The 22,589-nt window shown below is 33.5% G+C and overlaps 1 protein-coding gene and 1 long non-coding RNA gene across 2 annotated transcripts in view; one reads left to right on the top strand and one right to left on the bottom strand.

Annotated features, from left to right (window-relative positions):
• The window catches only part of LOC143202557 (uncharacterized), a 75,050-nt gene extending 65,518 nt beyond the window's left edge, over positions 1–9,532 (top strand). The window contains exon 2 of the long non-coding RNA XR_013007187.1: positions 9,487–9,532. This is a non-coding gene — a long non-coding RNA (uncharacterized LOC143202557). The remainder of the gene's footprint in view (positions 1–9,486) is intronic.
• A 1,110-nt stretch (positions 9,533–10,642) lies between these two features.
• On the bottom strand, positions 10,643–14,173 carry LOC143203199 (uncharacterized). The gene is made up of 5 exons (XM_076415337.1): positions 14,014–14,173; positions 11,570–11,673; positions 11,312–11,515; positions 11,214–11,249; positions 10,643–11,157 (listed from the first exon to the last, which is right to left on the bottom strand). The coding sequence occupies exons 1-5, from the start codon at positions 14,096–14,098 to the stop codon at positions 10,804–10,806; spliced, it is 783 nt and encodes a 260-aa protein (XP_076271452.1). The 5' UTR covers positions 14,099–14,173; the 3' UTR covers positions 10,643–10,803.
• Between the last annotated feature and the right edge of the window lie 8,416 nt (positions 14,174–22,589).

A 22,589-nucleotide genomic window follows, 5' to 3' on the forward strand; every position in this document is an offset into this window, starting at 1 on the left:
CCGTCTTTCTTATATACACAACTCTTCTAAGGTGTGATTTTTCTTTGACAATATGCACATTTCTAAACCGACAGTTAAGTTTGTTCTGTAAATTGCTTTGTACACTATACAATGGTACAATGGTCTACCCAATTCTTGCGTTCCTTTCCATCTCTTGGCTTCCAGTACTTTCTATATACCAAGATAGTTGAATGTAAATGCATTCATTTCTATTTTGACTATTATTCTTTTATCTCCTTATTATTTATTATTTTTTTGGTTCGTCCATTAATATTATAGACAGTATTGGAGATTGGACTTGACTCGTCTTGTCGTAGTTCTGTTTCAGTTTGGAAGGTTTGGTTATCTAAAATGATGGTATCGATATTTATCCAGTATATTTACTGAATTATCCTTACAAATTTATTACTTACACCTCTTTAATCTAATATATCTCATGACGTTTCTCTTCTTACTCTGTTAAAAGTATTTTCCAAAACAATGATAACTAGATATATCTGTTTATTCTTCAGTTAAAGATACTTAGTTTCTAACTTAAATCTGTTAAGTATAACTTACTCATCGGATTTCATCTCAGGTTTGCAATAAAACTACAGATTTTGAAAAAATGGCTGCATATTGCATTCCCTGATCATACGTACAACTATGATAGCGCCATCTATTTAAGAGCACGGGAGAAATTATTCAATACCGAGAAAAATATAAAGTCCGTCTTATATCTCGGGAAATAGGAACTCGAAAATGAGGCGAACCAAACCGGAAATAGAAAACGTCTACCTGTAAAGGAAAATCTACTATTCCCGAGCGCGAAACAAAGATTTAATCGCCATAACTGGGACCAGTCTAATACTCGCCGAGCATCCGGCGGAAAGAATGGAAACTTCGCCGAATAATAAGCAACTTTCGCGATGTTCTTAAAGTTTTCCTTCGCCGCGGCGAAAGGAACCACATTATTCATGACCACTGTTCGGACAGACGAAACAATAGACGCAATTTTTTTGTCTTGTCTTGTTTTCCGGCTTATTTACAATCTGCAAGCGATTATATGATGCGGTAAGTAATTGTGTTGATGATATTGTCCGTATAAAATAATCTCTTTGATATATTGTACATATTTCTAGCATTTATCACCGATATTTGAAAAATTCTGAAAGATATTTAGTCAAGAAGTACCGGGCGACTATAATGGATGATCTATGTACCTTGATAGCACTAATTAACACTATAGATGTATTCTATAACGTAGCGCAAAAGTCCTCCTACCATCTTGAATCGTTTGGGGTTTATTCACATAAGCTTTTGATTAAAAAAAACCCCAATAAGAAAAAGTATGGTGCTTTTAAATCCTTCGTTAAATACTTCCCGTAAGTAGTCGTTAAAATAGAATAATGGATTTGTTAAACGAGCAGTGTCTGCTATGGCCCCATCTTGTTGAAACCACATGACCTCTAGTCCTTGCTCTTCCATTTCAGGCAAAATTTCGAACCATATCTTGGTACCATTTAGTAGTAACATTAACTTCAATACCTTGGTAATTTTCAAAAAAATAGGAGCCAAGAAAAATCTCCAATTTCACCAGACAGCCTTAGGATTGCATTACTGTACTCGACTCGTTGATCAGGATCACTCGGTAGCAGTTTTTGGAGTAACTGAATTTTGTACGGAAAGATTTTCAAATTAATTTTCAAAATTGGAATTAAACTGCGTGCAGAAATGTATAATTGGGAACCACGTCCCCGAATTGATATTTCTGGAGACTCTTTTTACGAGACGTCCGTTGTCTTCCAGAGCAAGACCTGTCTGCAATCGTACCGTACTGTCGAAAATTTGCATGTAAACGATAAACGTGGTTCTGTGAGGCACTTTACGATTAGGATGCAATTTCCGATGAATTCCCATGATGGAACGATTATTTTCATTAAATATTGCCCCTATTTCTGCTCCTTCTTGTGGCGTATATTGATTTGGACATTTATATGACACAATGGTTGAAGCTAGTGTTATACTTAATTTAATTACCATTATACGTTATTCTAAAAACTGTTTTGCGTGTCTATCAATAAGGTCGGATGATAGTAAATATTTTAACCTACGCATTTCACTGACATAGCGCACATTTAATTATTTGGCGAGTGCATTCGGGCGCCTCCTTCACAGTACTTCACACTCATCACACTCATGATTCTTCCCAGGGTAATATCGCGCTGAATTAAGTTGTCACTGACATATATGAGGCGTCAAAGAAGGCACGTATCACTTTATTTTGGAATCTGTGAAGCATGACTATGTTGGATATGGTAGTAGTACCCCACAGTTCGATACCATAATATCATATGAGCCTAAGAATTGACTTATACAAAGATATCTTATTCTCCAAATATAATTTGGATGTACACCCTACGAGTATATTTGGTTCAGTTTAAGCCAAAGTTGTTTACGCTTTATTAGTACATGTTTATTACAATTTAATTAAATGTTTTAGTTCGTCCAGTTCTTTCTTGAATTGTCTCGTCCTGCGACTATTGTTGTTTTAATCTCGATTCTCTTAGCGTTGAGGGAATACGTGAACCTTCGAGATACCCCAAAGAAAGGACAGCGATAAATCCCGCATTGGCAGCTGCCCGTTCGTGATCTTAATTAGTCCGGTTCCCGGTTCATTATTCACGGGCGTCGCGACGTCCGACCACGTCGCTTTATCCGCGGCGCCCCGTCGAGGTCCTGAAATATTTATGGCCCCAACATAGGGCCGGACATGGGCTGAAGAATGGCAGACCGTTCCAGGACCCTGTCCCACATTCAGTTTGTCGATCGATGGCTGTTGCACTTTGTTTTTATGGTAAAGGGTATTTGCAATTGTTTTAAAAACCTTTATATTATATTTATTTATATATATATATATATATATATATATATATATATATATATATATATATATGAGAAGGAAATTATTGTCTGGTATTAAAACGAATTTACAATAGGCAATACATTGTACATGTTGATGGCGTAAGATCCTTGGAGTACTTCATAGTTCTGCTACTTTGGATATACTATATGTTGCATTTTAACAAGCAAAACTCAACATCTAAAGTGTTTAGAGTACACATTTCAAGCTCGGGGCAGTTCAGCAACCTTCCAATGTTCACAGCCGACAGTATAATATACTATAACTATATCGAAGCTTCCAGACCGTCCTCAGCACCACATCGGTATAATGAATCAATCAAATATCAAATATCACCCCCTCTCCCGCGTCACTGCCGGTCGCGTATCCTCTCCATAACCCGTAGCACTCGAGCCGTCGGTTTATTAAAACAATATTTGTTCTCCCGTCAAAATATTTGACGGTAATCGGGGGGGATCGGGCGTCCAGCACAAATAAAATCCGGGATTAGGGGACGTATCGCAGGGCGAGAGACGCGCTCAGGAGTGGACACGCGTACAGCCCGGTCAAATAGCCGATCCCTATGCACAGAGGTCAACGGCGATATCCAGAGGTTAATTGGGTGGCAGGGCGCGACCGGTAACGGCAGTAACGGCGGGACGAGTGGGGACGGAGACACCGGGTTGATACGAGGACGGTGCGGCGCGGTAGCGGGGGAGATGGAAACAGATAATGAGGTGTAAATTAGGTTAATTATGTTGTTAATTGAGTTTGGCAAAACAGTTTTGATGTGGGAAGGTAGGGGTTGTATTTTTAATGTACAGGGCGAGAGTTTATTTTTATCCCGTTAACTTTTTTTAAACTAATTTCATCTTATATTAGACATGCTTAGTACAATTTTATTTTACAAATTAATACTTTAGTATTCTTCTGTTGTACTTGAAAATTAAAATAAAACTAATCTACTTAAGCTTAATCTTCTTAGCTACTGATACTACTATTACTATTACTACTACTACTACTACTACTACTACTACTACTACTGCTGCTGCTGCTGCTGCTGCTACTACTATTACTAACACTACTACTATTACTAACACTACTACTACTACTAACACTTAAATCTTAAATACAGAACCTATCAATTTACTATAAAACTATTTTTTAAGAGGTAGGAAATATTGTTGTAAATTATACATAAAATTTTCAAAAACTAAAAACGATGTAAAATGAAATTTTATTGGACAGGTCAGGTGTCCCTATGAGTAAACTCTTGTGAGATTTTCCAAGTTAAACCTATTGATGCTTTGACGAATATTTCGACCGATTCGCACTTCTCACCCTGCCCCACTTCCCACTCAACGAAATAAAAATAAACCAAATTAAAAAACCGTGATTGGTCAAATAACCGGCGGCTGATTTCTAATTTCCCCGCCGTCATCTCTAACGGGCGCTGCCGCCTCGCCGCCGAGAAGATGGAAAAATTCCCGGTCCGTTATCTTCGCAAATCCGAAATTGACTTTTTTCCGGGCCATCCGCGGCCGACTGCGATTCGCAATTAACGTTTGTTTGAACTTTTACGCGTCCCGAAACTGAAAAGAATTAATATGCAAATAAAGGCAAATGAAGCGTCGGCAACGATGAGAATATTTCCGAACCAATTTCCGAAACATTTGGCCATCGTAGGGCATCGTGATGGCGAACAGTGGCGGCACGGAGGGTGGGGAAACGACGTCAAACGAAATTCGATTCGAAAGTATTTTTTGTCGTTATCAATATATTCAATTGTAATGCAGAGATATATAGTAAATTATTTTAGCATACTAATACATATTTTTTTTAATACTTCTTCAAACAAACATAAAAACAAATGGGGTTCGAGGAAATTTGGATTAGTTATTAAAAACTTTACAGTATCTATAATATAAGGAAAATATCTTAACCACGACGACGTCTCGCTCTCTTTTCATTTCTCTATCCCTTTGTAACAGCACCACTTCCACAGCGCTACTGTACTTCCTTAACCTAATATTCTGTCAATTCTCTCGTCGACCACATGTATCAATTTCAATAGTAATAAGTAAGTATTTCTTCAATCAGTGTTTTCAGTTCTCGTGCGAATTCCTTTCACAAAATAGCAGTGAATGTTCGGGCAAACAATCGTATCGACAGCCACACATTCCGACTGACCGACAAGACGAACTTTCCTACAAGAATAACTGTGCATCGTACATATAAAACTATTGGACTAGCTGTATAAGCTTTAACAATAATTACCGATCGATATATTCGACTTTGTTCCACCTTACACGCCACTGATTCACTTCCGATGATGTATCTGCTTTGTTCTCCCCCCACCAATTGATTTCGACTAATCGACAGCTAGCGAACAAAAGAATATTCATTGGGCATTAACCGGCAAGTTGATGAAGTGAACCGTTAGGGTGTGGAGAGACGATACATTCATTAAAAAGTCATCTCGTCAGCAGAAATGGAAAAAACAGCGACCGGATGAAAAATGATGCCGAATTGTTTTCCTTATGTAAATTTTGGGCGTTTCGTCATGTGGTCAAACCGATAGTCATCCGGGCGTCCATATTTCAGTACGAAACAGATCGTATCTTGGGCAATAGTGGTGGTCATCGCAGCCATCTATTTAAATTATATTTGTTCTTATAACATAAATTGATTTTTGTCATTTTTGCGTGTTTAATTACTAATTATAAAGACTAGTACTAATTAATTTCTTTCATAACTATTTTAACAATTCTTCAAACTGTTGTTAATCTGGCAAATACTATCCTCTCATATTTTGTTCTGGTCTATAAATTCATTTCAAAGTGTTCACAACAGGTGGTGTTCATTGATCAGTAGTACATTGAAAATGTCTGTATTTATACCGAGTAAATAGCATTTGCCGGAAATTTTACTTTTCAGTTCAATTTGAAAAAAATGGGGCGGCTGAAGATCATCGAATGTCGCGTGAAACTTACGGAAACCATGTTCCATCGTTTTCAACATATGAATACTGATTTCGTCGTTTTAAAAGCGGTATACTGCACGAAAAACTCACCGTACTCTCCAGACCTTGCTCTTTCTGATTACTACTACTAGTTCCGATATATAAGACATATAAAAACATAGAAATGTGTCGATTCGTGGATAACCTCAAAAGATACGTCGTCCTTTCGAGATCGAATCCGTATATTGTCTGAGAGATGGGAAAAGGTGGCAGCTATCGACAGATTTTTGAAAATAAAGCTTCAAATTTATAAAAATAAATAATGTGTAAGCCAATAGGTGCTTGTGAAGATTGGGGAAAATCCAATAAACTAAAAGATCACTGTAACAACTATTAATCAAGCTAATCTAACTGTTTTATTCTAATTTAATTCAATGATTTTGACACTTCTCTATCTAAAATAATTGCTTTCAATTTAGAATTATTTAATTACATTCATCATACCAATCAAATATTTTCAGAGATCAATATTTTTAGAGAGTTTGAAACAATGGTGATGCCACTCTGTCATATCTCAATTATTAGTTTTAGCTTAAACAATTTAAAAGTGATGTTTTTTAATGTCAATGGAGAAGGGCGACCTGAATGAACGAGGCGCAAAAAAGGTCAAAGGGTAAAGAGTTGCAAGACTTAGTTAGATAGTTTAGCAGTTAATGATTCAACTATTTCCGGACTTTTACATGACCATAAAAAGAAATATTCAAAAGAAATTCGAGTTGAGTAAACATACTGTTTTGAATCAATTCAATATACAACATTACGGTTTTTATTGTTTGCCAAGAACAAAAATAGGAGTTGTCTATCACTTATTCTAACTGGAAACGAAAACAGGATCAATTATTATAATTACAAGCTCCAAAGATCATATGGACTAGTCCAGGGTAGCCGTTAAGATCGTCATTGAAGCGAAATATTCATAGTCATAAAATCCAGCTGTGTAAATTTATTACAGGCTGCCAAAACTATAATAAACTATCACTCATATTGATTTATTAAGTATTTATATGGGTAGACCAAGTAAATGAGCAGCCTGTATGAGAAAAAATAAAAATAAAGAAACAATGATTGAAATTAAAGAACGATTCAGGCCCTGGGGCCACTACCTAACCTAGGTAATTTGACAAATGTTTTAATCAAACCTTATATTATGAATACTCTAACGACTATTCCATAGAGGCATATGCCTGCAAAATTTCTACGAGTTCCCATATGTTATTGTTCAACCTAAAAAGCAAACTGAATGGCTTTTCCACTGAAAGATTTTGGTAAGTAAACCCTTACTAAATTCTCCTTAAAATCCTCTGAAGGGTGTAGCGCTCCGGCCTCTGCTTTCATCATCGACATACTTAAATAACTTCAAACTATACAATTAATTGTCTGCACATAATATTTCCCCATAATATTTAAAAGTATATATTCTAACTCCTAACCATTTAGGAGTTGTGCCTTCCGTCAGATCAGCTCGGTAATAAACATTATACACAAATATCTGATTATTATAGATAAAAATATATGTAAAAACATTGTAGGTGTCTTTGAGGTTTTTTGAGGACTTCCCTCGATTTTCCCGGATTCCACCATCAGATTATAACTTGGTTCCAATGGGATTATGTCGGAAGTCCACTCTTTCGAATACGAAAAGAATTTTGAAAATCGGTCCACAATTGGCGAAGAAATTAATGAACATCCTCCTCCTTTTTTTTGAAGTCGGTTAAAAAGATACTAAATAATGTAAGAGTAATTTATATATTATTAATACAGAAATAATGACTTCAATATGAAAATTCAAAAGGAAGCTATATTAAAATTAAAAATATACGAGAAACTTTTCAAACGTTTCGAAAACTATGCATTTCCTTTCATAGAACGAATGTTTTTAATTAGTTCTAGTTGCATCTTTCGGCTATGTAATACAATTTGCATTTTTCATCAGACGCGGCAAACGTTTCCGTTGATAAAGGCGGGCGAGGTCTTAAAATTTACATTAAAATATAAATTGCCCACCCAACAAAAACATCTTCACTGCTTTCACAGTTTCTAATACCCCGCGGGGTCCGTTCCATAATATATCAAAAGCGCTGCCCCGGAATGTATGCATGGAAAGTTAAAAAGAAAAGCTCTTATTATCAATAAAACTGCCGGGTACCGTAAAGGAACTACTTAAAATTATTTATAGGCTCTCGTATAAGTCGGTTCGAAGTTGAAAATGGCTCGAAGTCGATTTGGTTTATTTTAAACTGCCATAATCCTTTCTGGCAGTACAATGGCTGTGTTTCTGTCGCTAAAATGTACTATAGATGTACAGTGACTGGTTCTCCCACTGGTTAGATTTCCTGAGTTAAATATACGTTCGATAAAATGATATTCTTGGTTTTTACATTATTAAATAATCGTAATATTTTATATATTTTAAGATAGACGTTACCCTGTCGAGCATTTCCACAACTAAATCAAACATATCTAATTAATGATTTTGTTGCGTTATGAAAAAATCCTGAAATCCTACCGCAGCGAATCCTCCTACCGGCATCAATTGTGAATCTAAACTATTCTCGAATACCCTTGAATATATTAACAAAGATGTATAATCAATTCAAAGTTATTTTGTACCTACGTCATTTAAATTTGTGACGCCAGGCCGTCACAATGTTGCCGCATCAACCCTGTTTAAATTCAGTTTAATTTTGATAAAATAATTGAACAAAAATGTTATCAAATATAATTTATTTCAACATAATAGTAACAGGTCAATTGAAAAGACCCCCGCCTACCATAGTAAAATACATTGCTTTGGCAAAATTAGTTTTTTTTATTCAACATGATAATAGCGAACATTTTAATACTATTGTTGTAGTACGATTTGTCCTTTGCTTCAAAATAAGCCTCAATTTCAATCACCGAGTATTCTTTTATTGCTGCTGGAGATCAGGTCTGGAGAATACGGTGGATGAAGAAGCATTTCGAATCACAATTCATGGATTTTTGCCATCGTTTTCACTGATTTGTGTGAAGGTGTATTGTCTTGATAAAACAGCACATTCTTTTTCTTAAAATGCGGCCGTTTTCGGCGATTTCGTCCTTAAAACGGTCCAATAACGTTATGTAATAGTCGCTGTTGATTGTTTTCAAGGTAGTCAATGGAAAGTATTCCATGCACGTCCCAAAATACAGACGCCATAACCTTGTCAGCCGACTGTTACGTTTTTCCATGGAGCGGGTTCACCGTGTGTAGTCCACTCAGATGACTGTCGATTGGATTTCGAAGTGAAATAATGGAGCCATGTTTCATCCCTTATCACATCTCGATGCAAAAACTCGGGTTTATTACTCTTGATAATTTTCAAACACTGCTCCGAATCATCAATTCGTCTTTGTTTTTGGTCAAAAGTAAACTCGCGCGGCACCCACTTTGCACAGATCTTTCTCATACCCAAATATTCGTGAATGATATGATGTACACGTTCAGTTGATATATTTAGGGCGTCTGCTATTTCATTCAATATATGGTCATTCAAAATCATTTTGTGGATTTTTCAAATGATTTCGACGGTTACAATCTCTTTTGGGCATCCACTGCATTCAGCGTCTTCGGTGCTCATTTCACCACGTATAAACTTCGCATACCAATCGTGGATGGTTGATTTTTCTGGGGCGGTGTCCGGAAACTTGGCATCAAGCCAAAGTTTTGTTTCAACTGTATTTTTTCTATTCAATATGCAATATTTTATCAACATACAAAATTCCTTTTTCTCCATTTTTTTCACAACAGCAAAAGTTCATTCAAAATGCTATAATTCAGAAACTAACGATCCTACAGCTCTCAAATTTATACACGCATCTTTAGAGGGTTAGCGCTAATTAAAAAGCATATGGATTTAATTCTAGTAGCGCCATCTATATGTCAGGCCGAGCACCTTTCAATTGACCTGTTTTATCATATACTTAAACATACAGTTACTTATACAGCCACAATAATTTATAGGTTAGAGTTATAACCTCTTATCACTAATACTTTCAAGAACTTTGCATACGTTTGACAACCGACCAATTTTGACAGGCTCATTCGTTTACGTGTTCAAACTAATCAGACAGTACTGTATCTCTTTTAAACTAGAGTAAAATGAGAAGAAAAATATAGTCTGATTCTAAAACGTATTTACAGAATGCGGCAGGCAATACACTAAACATCTTGATAAAGTATGTACAAAAAACTTTGAATAGACCATATACTATAAATCTCCCTATGCTCGTAATTCGACCACATTTTGTTAAATTAACTCGTAACAGAATAATGGGAATAATTTTAAAAATATATTTTACTAAACTTGTTTTCAAAGTATGTTCAATATAAGATCAGATATATATTTGATATATAACATTAATTAATGCATATTGAAAAATCTGCCTGAAGAACCAACACTCACTAATTTCTTTTAAATTTTATTTAATTAAATCTAATTTCCATTAATTAAAAATGATCGACACAGTAATGATAATTTTAAATTACTACACTACTGAACGTTATAACAAAATATCATAAGTATGATTATTTTCAGAACTATAACAACTTCAGAGCAAAAAAATATAAGTATACGTGAGCTTTCTTTATTTTTATGTTATAAATATCTCGTATATCTCTACATCGATACAAGTATTTTTAAAAATATATGTATATATGTTTTTTTTATATCCTCGTGTCTTCCAATGTTAAGAGAACCAAAATAATTCAATCACTGACGTAATTTCATAATCATTTATTAAAAAAAAACATTTTATTTGTCTATATCATTTTATTATATTTTATATAAACTAAGATTGTTGTTAAATAATAAGTCACTATACCCTATATCTATCTTAATTAGTACCGTGCTTAATACTTGAATAGTTTAACGCAAATAATTTAGTACTCTCTGGAACCATCAAACGGTGGTGGCGGTGGTGGTTCCACGTCATCCAAACCCTTCTTGATTCTATCCTGGAATTTGTCACACGCCTTTTGGTCCTTGATCTGATCAGCTGGACAGCTGAGCTGAATTTCTCTGAACAGGCAATGTTTTATTGTGATTCCCGATGGGTTACATTGTTTTATATTGTCGGAAGTTGGTTTGACTTGATACTGTGTAGCATTCTCGGCTTCCTTCAGGCAGGTGGCGACGATTTTATCCGCCACGCCATCGAACCAACTTTCTTTAGCGAAAGCTTCCTTTATAGCCTTGGTTATGGCTTCCGGTTTGGGTTGACCTTGATCGTCGAGCTGTAAAATCATTATTTTATCGAAAATGTGGTTCAGTTTGTTGTACAGGTACTTACCAAACCTTTCTTTTGACCACAACATGCAGCAACACACTAAAGAATAACCAATGTACTGTTATATAATATTTCTCAGGAAATCAAATGAAGAAACTTACGGTCATGTCATTACGTCGTTTCTCGGTTTCCTTGCAGCTGAAAGGATCACCCCTGCGATGGTGACTGGATTTTTCAACACCCAACACTTCTCTGAAGCACGATCTGAATATATCGCGATCTTTTTCATGTTCTTGCTCGAAGATATCATCCGCGCAGCACAGCGATGGCTTCCTTCGTTTCTTTTTGCATTTCTCATCACTGTTCTAGAGAGAGTTAAGTGTATAGATCGTCATTACTATTTAAAAATGTAATCGAACCTGAGGTGATGGGTTGGTGTCTTCGGCACGCCTAACCCTATGATGGACAAAAGTAGAATCCAACGTATCTAAGCCATCGTCTAACTCATCCGCTAAAATCTGATCTAAATAAATAGAAAGCAATTAGTGTCAAGTAGTATAAGTGAACGGTTCGATAGATACGGCGTAAGGACTGCCATGACCATGACCTTAATCTTAGCCGCGGTCAATAACATTTGCTTATGTATCAATGAAGTCGATGAACTGGCACAAGAACAAGTATCGTAATGTTGATAATTGAGTTTAAGGTCAATATACCGTAAGTTTTGGCGAAATTAAATACTCAATTGACAGCTGAATGTGCTGTATCGATGGATAGAAAAATTATAAATGTGTTGATAAATAAATTTGCATATATTCGAAAAAAAAAAAATTCATACAGTAAGTTCGGAAAGAAAAATGTTATATGCTAAACATTATTGTGATAAGAGAAACAGAGTTCAGCTTCATTGTTTTAACCTTCTCGTTGGCGAGATTGGTATTTTTAATTCATCTAGTAATTTTTTCTATTTTTATGGCTTTACTGTGAGGCATATATTATAGGTTTTTTAAAAGAACTACCCATCTCGAGTTCGTATATTTTTATATCAATCATTTTCTCAATCAATATCAATGTTTTCATTTGATCGTTCAACACTTAACATAACACAATAGTTAACAGGTAACAATATATTATGCCCGGAACTATTTTCGAACGTACTAGTACAACTAATTTAATTGCTATAATTAATTAGGTTCGTCATAGCAATATTTAAAATGTATTGTTTCAATAAATATCGTTGTTAACCATAACAAAATCATCTTATATGTATATTCACTTGATTTAATTCTTATGTTCGTTCAATAAAACTCGATTTCCTTATTTTTTTATCCAGGCCATATTCTGAATGGGCCTTGAATATTTCTGCTCTTTTAACTTCACAAAATATATACTTACATATACCATATAGTACATACTATATAATGAATACTATATGTGTAAGAAAAATCATAAAATAATATGAGTGTAGAGTTTTTGAACTTAAGCCCTGTTTATCTGGAGTTGGCCTTGAAAATTTCTACTATATTAGCGTCACATCAAAACGTATACTCATATCTGTAATAAACGTCACAAAACAACAGGACTGTCGAGTTTCAAAATTTAAAGATCACTTAACAATAGACTTTTTTATAATTACACATGACAGAAACCCCACAATTAAAGTTTTGTTGATTAATAATTCAACAAAATATAACCAAAAGTAAATAGCATTGTTTTTATACAAATTCAACAAAAAAATAAATGTAGATAAGGTCTATAAGTATACAATTTGGAAATATTAAAATTTGATATTCAAATTTTAATATTTCAAGGTCAAGTTTCAATCCAAAGGTCACAGCAAAATGATGAGGGTTTCCAAATATATTAAATATAAGACACATTATTTGAAACAAGAGAGATTAATTTACTATAAATAGTTATAATATTTCTGATATTTATATTCAATATAACGGTCAGTATTGTGTAAAAAATAATTGTTAAAAATGGAAAATGGATGAAACTTCAGCTATGTCTGCGAAAAGCATTATAAATTTAGATTGTTTTATTTTATTGACCAATAACCCAATTTCAAGAAAACGAACCGTTCGCTATACATTTAAGGCACTCTTTAAATTTATTCCTTAAGAAGTATTCTAATTTAAAAGATCAACACAGCGTATTTCAAAATTTAAATAATTTCCAGAGATATAGCTAAAATTTGGACGCGTTTTTCCTCAACTTACTTAAGTAAGACTTATCTATATATTCTTCTAATATATCAAAATAAAACTATAACAAAATTTGGATCTTTATTATTTTTAAAAAGTCTGAAATATTAACAAAATGATAGAAAGACGCGAGTGATCTTTTTTCGAACAGCTATAATTTGGCAAAAAAAATAGATTACAATACAATACGATAATATATAAAGAAGGTTCACACTAAATTTCAAGTATATACACTTAATCGCGTCTCTAAAACAGCTCCGAAAATAATTTCAATTTTGTAAAATTGTCTTAAGGGTTTAAAAGTTTCACTATAACAATAGGAGAAAATTCGATTTTTTTCAAATTTCGAAACTAGAATAGCCCCTTAAATAGAAGAAGGGCTTCAACTTATTGCTATATTCATTGAATATATATGTTATTAAATAATTTTCAGTGAATTTAAATCAATTAACATCTACACCGACTGAAGCAAGCACAAACAACCCGATCATGTTTCATTCATCTGATATAATACTGAACTGACTTCATTATTACCCATATTGCATACTTGAGAAACAAAAACAATAAAATATACTAATTTCAATATCAACGAATAATTAATTCAACAAAACAACCCATTACCAGGTCGAAAACAAAATAACATCGAACACACTTACTGAATTCTGCATCCTCGAAGTCATATGCCGTCGTAACGACACAAGCCGAGGCCAAGATGGCACACAAAGGAAGCAGAGTATTCATGATGATGGCTAAAAGGTATTAGCACTGAAGATTAACGGTCCAAAACCGTTTATATATGAGATTGGTCGGTAAATTGCCGAGTGCCTAGTCTGGGACCGGACTAGGCTAACTTGTAAACACCATTTGCGACTATACCGTTCGGCCTCAGTAGCATTGAATAGGTAATAATATTTCGTTGAAAACAAGGCGAAAACGTTAGATGTTAGTTAAAGGAACTCGCACTCTAATACAATTATTTTGAATTTGGAAGTGAGTGAGACTGCTTTGTGTTGGTGGAAAATGATTTTCGATGAATTCTGATAACCAGTTGGTCCAATATGCTAAAATAAAAATTTGAACACATTGTTTTACCAGTTTAGAAGCAATCATCCAAGATTACTGGATCTTGACAAATATCTTCGGAGCTGAAATATGGAATAAAGTATAGAATCTCAATATTAGCCACTATTATCTTGAAAGATCTACTAGGATCTGAACACCATTCACTTCACAATAAAATTGTGAACTTTCGGAGTTTATAACCAGAATTGGCCTTGAGCATTTCTTGAAATAACTTTTACAGGCGTCAAATGAGTATTTTATCAGATTGGTTTGATTTAAAATACCATATTATAACATAAAATACATTCAAAACAATATAATCTTCAAGTGTTAACAATTTTGTAACAGAATTGCACTTTTTTGCTTCATTTAAGGCTTTTCAGTTCGGTCCGAACCTTCATAGTCAAGACATATTTTTTCCTTTCCGAAGACGAATCTCTGTAAATATCAAATAAAAATACATGTGTATTTTTTGACGGTCAACTTCAGTTAAAGATTTCAAAGAACTCCTAGGTACGGGGTACGGTGAAACGGCCTACCCAAAGTAAAATAAATACGTGCTCCCACACAAAAGACGGCCCCCTGAACCAACAACTGTTGCAATTAACTAAGGATAAGATACACCAAAAAGAATGCAGAAGACTACTACACCGATGAAGACGAACTAGCATTAAAGGTAGAAGAACAGTCTGACTGGACCGAAGTAACAAACAAGAAGGATAAAGAAAGGAAGAAGTCAGAGATGACGCCTTCAGCAATCGCAAAAAGTGGTATAAACATTTAAAAAAATGTAAGGCTCTTGGACTGCTTGGCATCATTACATGATTGATCATTATCTTGCACTCCTAAGTCTATAAGAATTTGTATAAACTACTTCATTTATACAGATTATCCGTTCATATACAACTTTGTGGTACTTTTCATCAACTCATTGACATTTCTGAGCTTAATATTTGTTTATAATGAATTATTTTTGAATATTTCCGTTATCTTAGGTTACCAACAATATTTCGTAACTTAAGAAAACTCTGGAGTTTTAGTTTAAATTAAAAATTTGCATATTCTGAGTTGACCTTGAAGTTGAAAACAATAGAAAAGCGTCGCGCTCATTCTTTTGACGATGGACACCTTAGTCAATTAAACAATTCCAAACATGAGGAATTAGAAGGCCAAACAGAAGAAACGACAATGGCAAATAACGAAAAATACATTTGTTTCTATTTAGTATATATTAGTTCAGTTCAACGACTTTATATTTGTTAAATACCATATTTGATCAACATTGTCCCATCCAATTATCATTTCCTCCAATCGATGTCACAGTTTGATTAAAGAATTTAGAGAAATTAGCGAAAAAAGTCTTGCTACCAAGAAATGGGGAAACATAATAACAAGACTTTCAAATCTAATTATATATAACACTCACAACACCGTCTCTCAGAACGAATTCACACTGACAATCACTGAACATTCCTCACCAAATCACTAATAACAAAGAGACACAAATGGTTTCCGCCAATTCACCGGTGATTTTTTCTGAAGACGGATCTGTTTATGTTCGAAGAACAGTGCAACAACTTTTTTCCCATTTTTTTTTAAATGGGTTCCATTACGACTGTAAACTTTCAATACGCTTTAACTTTGCTTAGCAGGTTAAGCAAACTGGGGATTTCTAAGATAATTTTTATTTTCGTCTTTAACAAACACAAAGTAGGTTATTCCTGTGTAATAACGAACAAAATCTGCGTAGTATTACTATTGGTTATTGTTTTTTTATTAATAGTTACTATTTTGGTAACAATATTTAATAAGCATTCACGAAAATAATAATGCAGTATTATGATGTTATAAGTATTAGAAGATTTCTTAACAATTATGTTGTTTCTGTATCATTAACAACTAGAGTTTTATTCTCATAGGTATCAGTAGAGACCTCAAGGTTATAAGACGTGAAAAGACACTGGTACATATTAGGCTACTATTGATTAGGTTCCAAATATAGGTATAATGTAGGAACAGGTGGGGCAAAAGTCTCGCTACTATTTTTATTGCACGCCATCTTAGTCATATGACTTTTAGCTCGGTTTCACTTTAACCAGTGTGTTGTATAGACGTCCACTTTTTATTATGGATAAATATACTCTGTTAGTAGTTCCACAATATGCCCAGGGGGCAATAAATATTTTTTATGTTTATACTATACTAGCGACCCGCCCCGGCTTTGCACGGGTGCAATGCTGATACTAAATTAAATACACTACAGAAAAAATATGAACGTTGTATATAAAAACATAGCGTCCCGCTCCGACTTTGCACGGGCATAAAATATATATGCCTATGTCACTCAATGAAAACATGATTAAAATCGATCCAGTATTTTTGGTTCATTCATTACTGCCCTTGGCCTGCACGCATTAAATTTGGAGTAAAACAATTCCTCTTCCCCTATACTTACTATGAAGATTTCCTGCTATCTTTGGAATATCTAAATTCATACAATTTTCATTACATTACACATTTTTAAACGCAAATTTTAAATTTGTAATATCTCCGAAAATATTTGTTTAATTTACATGCTGTAAGGAACCATATTGATCTATATTAATTGCACACTGTATTTAAGGTACTTAATTCGATAAGGATTAATGCCGTATCGCTTAAAATAGCTTCGTAAATAAGCCATTTTCTCACCTAAAAATTAAACAATAAAAATGGTTAATGTGGGTTATCCCTAAAAGATAAACATATACCATCGCGGACTTTTTTGTAGACCTTTTTATGGTGTACAATACTGTAGTACATTAATTTGATCTAACTCGTAGAGTTAGGCAGCGTTTTTGCTAACTGCTAAATAAGCCTAAAAAATAGGTTAATTTACGACATCACGTTAGAAACCTCTAAAATTAGCAGTGTTGCCTTAGTATATTATGCATGTATTATACATATAAACCTTCCTCTTGAATCACTCTATCTATTGAAAAAAAACCGCATCAAAATCCGTTGCGTAGTTTTAAAGATTTAAGCGCACATAGGGATATAGGGACAAAAAAGGCGACTTTGTTTTATACTATGTAGTGATATATACGGCATGTAGAAAATCACTTCATCAAGTGATCTCCTGTACAAAATACTACTTTAAATAATTAGTCTTATTCTAAAGCTTTTTGTAAAGTCTATATATGAACAGTAATCAGATCGGATGGTGTTGGATTTGCGCCCGATAAGCCAATACATTTGGTAGAGTTCAAGTCCTAGTTGTTTCCGTTTGGCGGGTAACATATCAGCTTCTTCCAAGTTAGTCATCGACCTAGGTGCATACCAAGATATTTAGCATCCTCTACTTGCGGGAGTTGACAATTACTGATATAGATTGCTGGACATATTCTTCTTCGTAGCGTAAAAGTTATATTACTGGATTTTGTTTCTTTGGCTTTTATACGCCATCTCTTCAGCCACATTTGTATATGATTTAGGTGTGTTTGTAAGTTCATTGCTATAGCTGGATCTTCATGAGAGGCTAAGACTGCCGCGTCGTCTGCGTATATTGCCACAGTGGTTATTTTTATTATAGGTTAATCAGCTGTATACAGAAGATATAGAACTATATGCAGTACACTAACCTGCAAAACTCTTGAATATACTGCATGTAATTTGGTATGTTTATCGCCTTGTTTTACAGTAAAAGGAGGACCGATGAGGTAAGGTTATAGTAGCTCGTAATCTGGAATGAGATGTGACTAAAAACGCAGCAGAATAATATCTTTTATCGTTTAAGTCCTTATTTATTTTGTTAGTGAGTTTATGCACTTGTTCAGTTGTTCCATGCTTATTGCGAAACCTAAATTGGTCTTCGGGAAAGATCTTTCTTGTTTCTATTATACAATTGAGCTTCTTTATGTACACCTTTGGAGATTATCACCAAATAAAGTGATATAAAATAGGTAGAGAAAAGAAATGTAAATACAAATAAAAATAAGACATAAAGCGAGGTAAAAGAGTGGGGATAGTAAAACTGTACTGTAAACAACACAGAAATGTAAAAATAGAGCACAGAAAAATCATTCAAAAACCAATTGCTGAGGGTAAATTACGTACGCTTCAAACATAGGGCTTTTTGTTTACTATTTGTACTACGCCAGACACGGTACAGCCAGAGATATTGAGAAATATTACAGAAAATTATGAATGCTCTTTTAACTAATGTATATTATTCTTATATTTCTTTATAAAGGCCCTTTTAAAATGAAAAACTGATGAGATTACACTTTTTATGTGCGAGTACAAATAAGAAGCGAGTTTTAAAGGTGTATAAGGAAAGATTTAAAAATAACATCTTCCCATTATTTCGGTAAAACGTTTATCGTTATTTTATTATTAAGAAAGGAGCCGGCTCCGATACGGGCGAAGAAAACAGTCCGGGAAAACAACCCTTTCCCCCTTTTTGATTCCGACCGTAAACACTGAGGATCTTTTAGGGTTCGTTCCACAACGGAACGCCATAACTTACCTGTCAGGTAGACTTTAGCACTTTCCTTTCCAGATAATATAAGTAAGGATCCGGACCGGGGACTGCGGCTTTTTTGCGGCGCCCAAGAGACCACACCCTATTGTATTATTCGTATTTATAGAGACGACCCTCCACAGGTCCTTTCAATTTTAATAAACGATGCTCTTCCTTGAAATGAAAAAAGTGTAAGGTCGCTAATAGCATAATTTCGCTCGGGGATACCGGCATATCTTTTCGGTTTTCTATTTTCAAAAACTACAATCTCGTAATATTGTGGAAAAGTAACTGTGACGGGTAGGAGTAGCTTGTGACACTTTATCTGATTAATTTAAAATCATCATATTGTAACACAAAATATAGAGGCATCGAAAGAGACATTATATATAAGTAACTGTAATCATATTTTTATTTTATTATTTTGTATTATTTAATTATTATATTGTTACTAGTCGTTTCCGACTAACCTACGATTTGTCTTTATGATAACTTAAATCTAGGTATATAACTAGGAGGACTCATCGGCCGTATCTCAGTCCCTGGTAAAATAATGTTTTTACGTATGACTCCTGTATTTTTTATTAAATGCAAGTCACTACACAACACTACACAAAATCAGATGGTATGATTCTTTTGAGTCTGTGTCTTGTTTTAGTGGTATCCAAAAACTGGAATACTTGAATATTCTCATGCCTCCTTGTAATTCTCTTGATTTCTTGACTGACTGTGGTTATCTGAAGGTCTCAATGTAGGTAGTCAGTCCTGTAGTATTATATATTTATATATATATATATATATATATATATATATATATATATATACTAGCGACCCGCCCCGGCTTCGCACGGGTGCAATGCTGATACTAAATTAAATACACTACAGAAAAAATATGAACGTTGTATATAAAAACATAGCGGCCCGCTCCGACTTTGCACGGGCATAAAATATATATGCCTATGTCACTCAATGAAAACATGATTAAAATCGATCCAGTATTTTTGGTTCATTCATTACTGCCCTTGGCCTGCACGCATTAAATTTGGAGTAAAACAATTCCTCTTCCCCTATACTTACTATGAAGATTTCCTGCTATCTTTGGAATATCTAAATTCATACAATTTTTATTACATTACACATTTTTAAACGCAAATTTTAAATTTGTAATATCTCCGAAAATATTTGTTTAGTTTACATGCTGTAAGGAACCATATTGATCTATATTAATTGCACACTGTATTTAAGGTACTTAATTCGATAAGGATTAATGCCGTATTGCTTAAAATAGCTTCGTAAATAAGCCATTTTCTCACGTAAAAAGTAAACAATAAAAATGGTTAATGTGGGTTATCCCTAAAAGATAAACATATACCATCGCGGACTTTTTTGTAGACCTTTTTATGGTGTACAATACTGTAGTACATTAATTTGATCCAACTCGTAGGGTTAGGCAGCGTTTTTGCTAATTGCTAAATAAGCCAAAAAAAATTGGTTAATTTACGACATCACGTTAGAAACCTCTAAAATTAGCAATGTTGCCTTAGTATATTATGCAGGTATTATACATATAAACCTTCCTCTTGAATCACTCTATCTATTGAAAAAAACCGCATCAAAATCCGTTGCGCAGTTTTAAAGATTTAAGCGCACATAGGGACATAGGGACAAAAAAGGCGACTTTGTTTTATACTATGTAGTGATATATATAAATATATATATATATATATATATATATATATATATATATATATATATATATATATCAAATTATTTCTATAGGAAGTATGTAATTACCAAAAAGTCCGAAATATCCAGTACTTTTTTTCTTCTTTCAATCAAATATAAACACACGTACTCTTCTTGACTGATGATTTCTTAACTTCTGGAACAGTCTTCTGAAAGCTGAATATGTTAAATTTAAGGTCAAGCCAGCTAGCCGCAAATAAACAACCTAAAATACTGTTTCGCATTTAATATACCCTTTTGAATTCTCAATATTTTCTGTTCTATAGCTCTTGAGTTGTCAAAAGACGTGCTTGATTTCTAAGGTTGATTCCACATGCTGCAAGGAAGATATTAAAAAAATATATAAGGCCCTCTATAACGGCGATATTTTTTGGCCGATATATCGATATTTTTTAGCCGATATTTTTTCGATATTTTTTCATAATAAATTAAATACAATTTTTAACAAACCTTTAAAATTTATACATAGTTTTAAAGGTTCATCAAAAATTTCGCTATGTTTAAGAGATTTTGAAAATATGTAGATTTTTTAGGCAAATATTTCACTATTTCTATTTTTTTTTAAATATTAATATATATTTTTTTGTAAATTATCGATATTTTTTAAACCTATTGCAAAAAAATATCGATATAACGACATTTTTGAAAAAATATCGAAAACTATATATCGATATTTTTTTAAATATCAAAAATTTTTTCGTAGCCAGCACCCCTACACCACACGGGCCAAATGTTGAAACCTCGGCCCTGCACGTCATGATTCACTTTCGGTTTCGAAAATTGAATTTTCGGCCCTTGTGGTGTAATATACTATTTCAATATAATACATTGAAATTGCAAATAAAAACTGTTGTTTATTAAGGAAATATTCATATTTTATATTCTATTGAAGATAACCTCTACATATTCTAAACCGTATTCCATTTTTTTATTATCGTTTTATTTTCGAATATCAATCGACAACCGCCCCGACTAGCGATAGTTTTGATCAGATTGTTTTGTCCGCCGACCGACTGACAACCTCGACAAAAAAAATGTTCCGTTTTGTTGGGTTTTGAAGGGCTTGTCACTGACTGTGCCTCGTAGAGTCAAATGATGTTCCGGATCACCATTTTTTCTCTGTTTTTTATTGGTTTTTTGTTGTTGTTTGACGCGATCTGTTTTGTACGGTACGCGTTTCAGTATTTTTTCGTTTTTCGTGTTGGAACCTAATCAGGTTTCGATGTTTGTTCACGGAGATTTTATTTGCACGTATATAGAGACCGATGTTTTTGTTAATTTTAAATTTTCATAAAGAGACAGGATTTTTTTGCGTTAGATTTAAATATATTTCGATTTTTCTGTTTTGATCAAGCGTCGGCCGAAATATTTTTATTGAAAATTTAATTATTCAGGTACCACTCAATTTCCTTCGAGAAATAGTATAACATTTATATATATACATATATATATATATATATATATATATATATATATATATATATATATATATATTTTTGTACATAACGTTATCAAAATGTTTAATGTATTGCCTGTTGCAATTTGTAAATTCATTTTAGAATTGGACAATATTTTCCTTCTCATTTCATATTAGTTAAAAAGAGGCACAGTGCTATCTGATTAGTTCGAAGACTTAAACGAATGAGCCTGTCAAAGCCATAGCGACGTTTTGACATCATAAATTTAGATGACATATATACAAAATATCTTATATGACTATATATCACCAATATTATTTAAAAGCATATACACACTTTAGAGAAATGTAAAATTGCCATAGGTATTAAAAATATTTACGAAATTGAAAGGACTGACTTGTCAAATAGAATTAGAAAATAATGATTTTATAGCAGTAAATGTTAATACGAAAAATATATATGTTAGTCTATACAAAATTATTTTGTACATACATCATCAAAATGT

This window comes from Rhynchophorus ferrugineus, unplaced genomic scaffold (assembly GCF_030347505.1).
Source record: "Rhynchophorus ferrugineus isolate W39M unplaced genomic scaffold, kcgeb_rfMv2 rfM9, whole genome shotgun sequence".
Lineage (NCBI taxonomy): Eukaryota > Metazoa > Arthropoda > Insecta > Coleoptera > Curculionidae > Rhynchophorus > Rhynchophorus ferrugineus.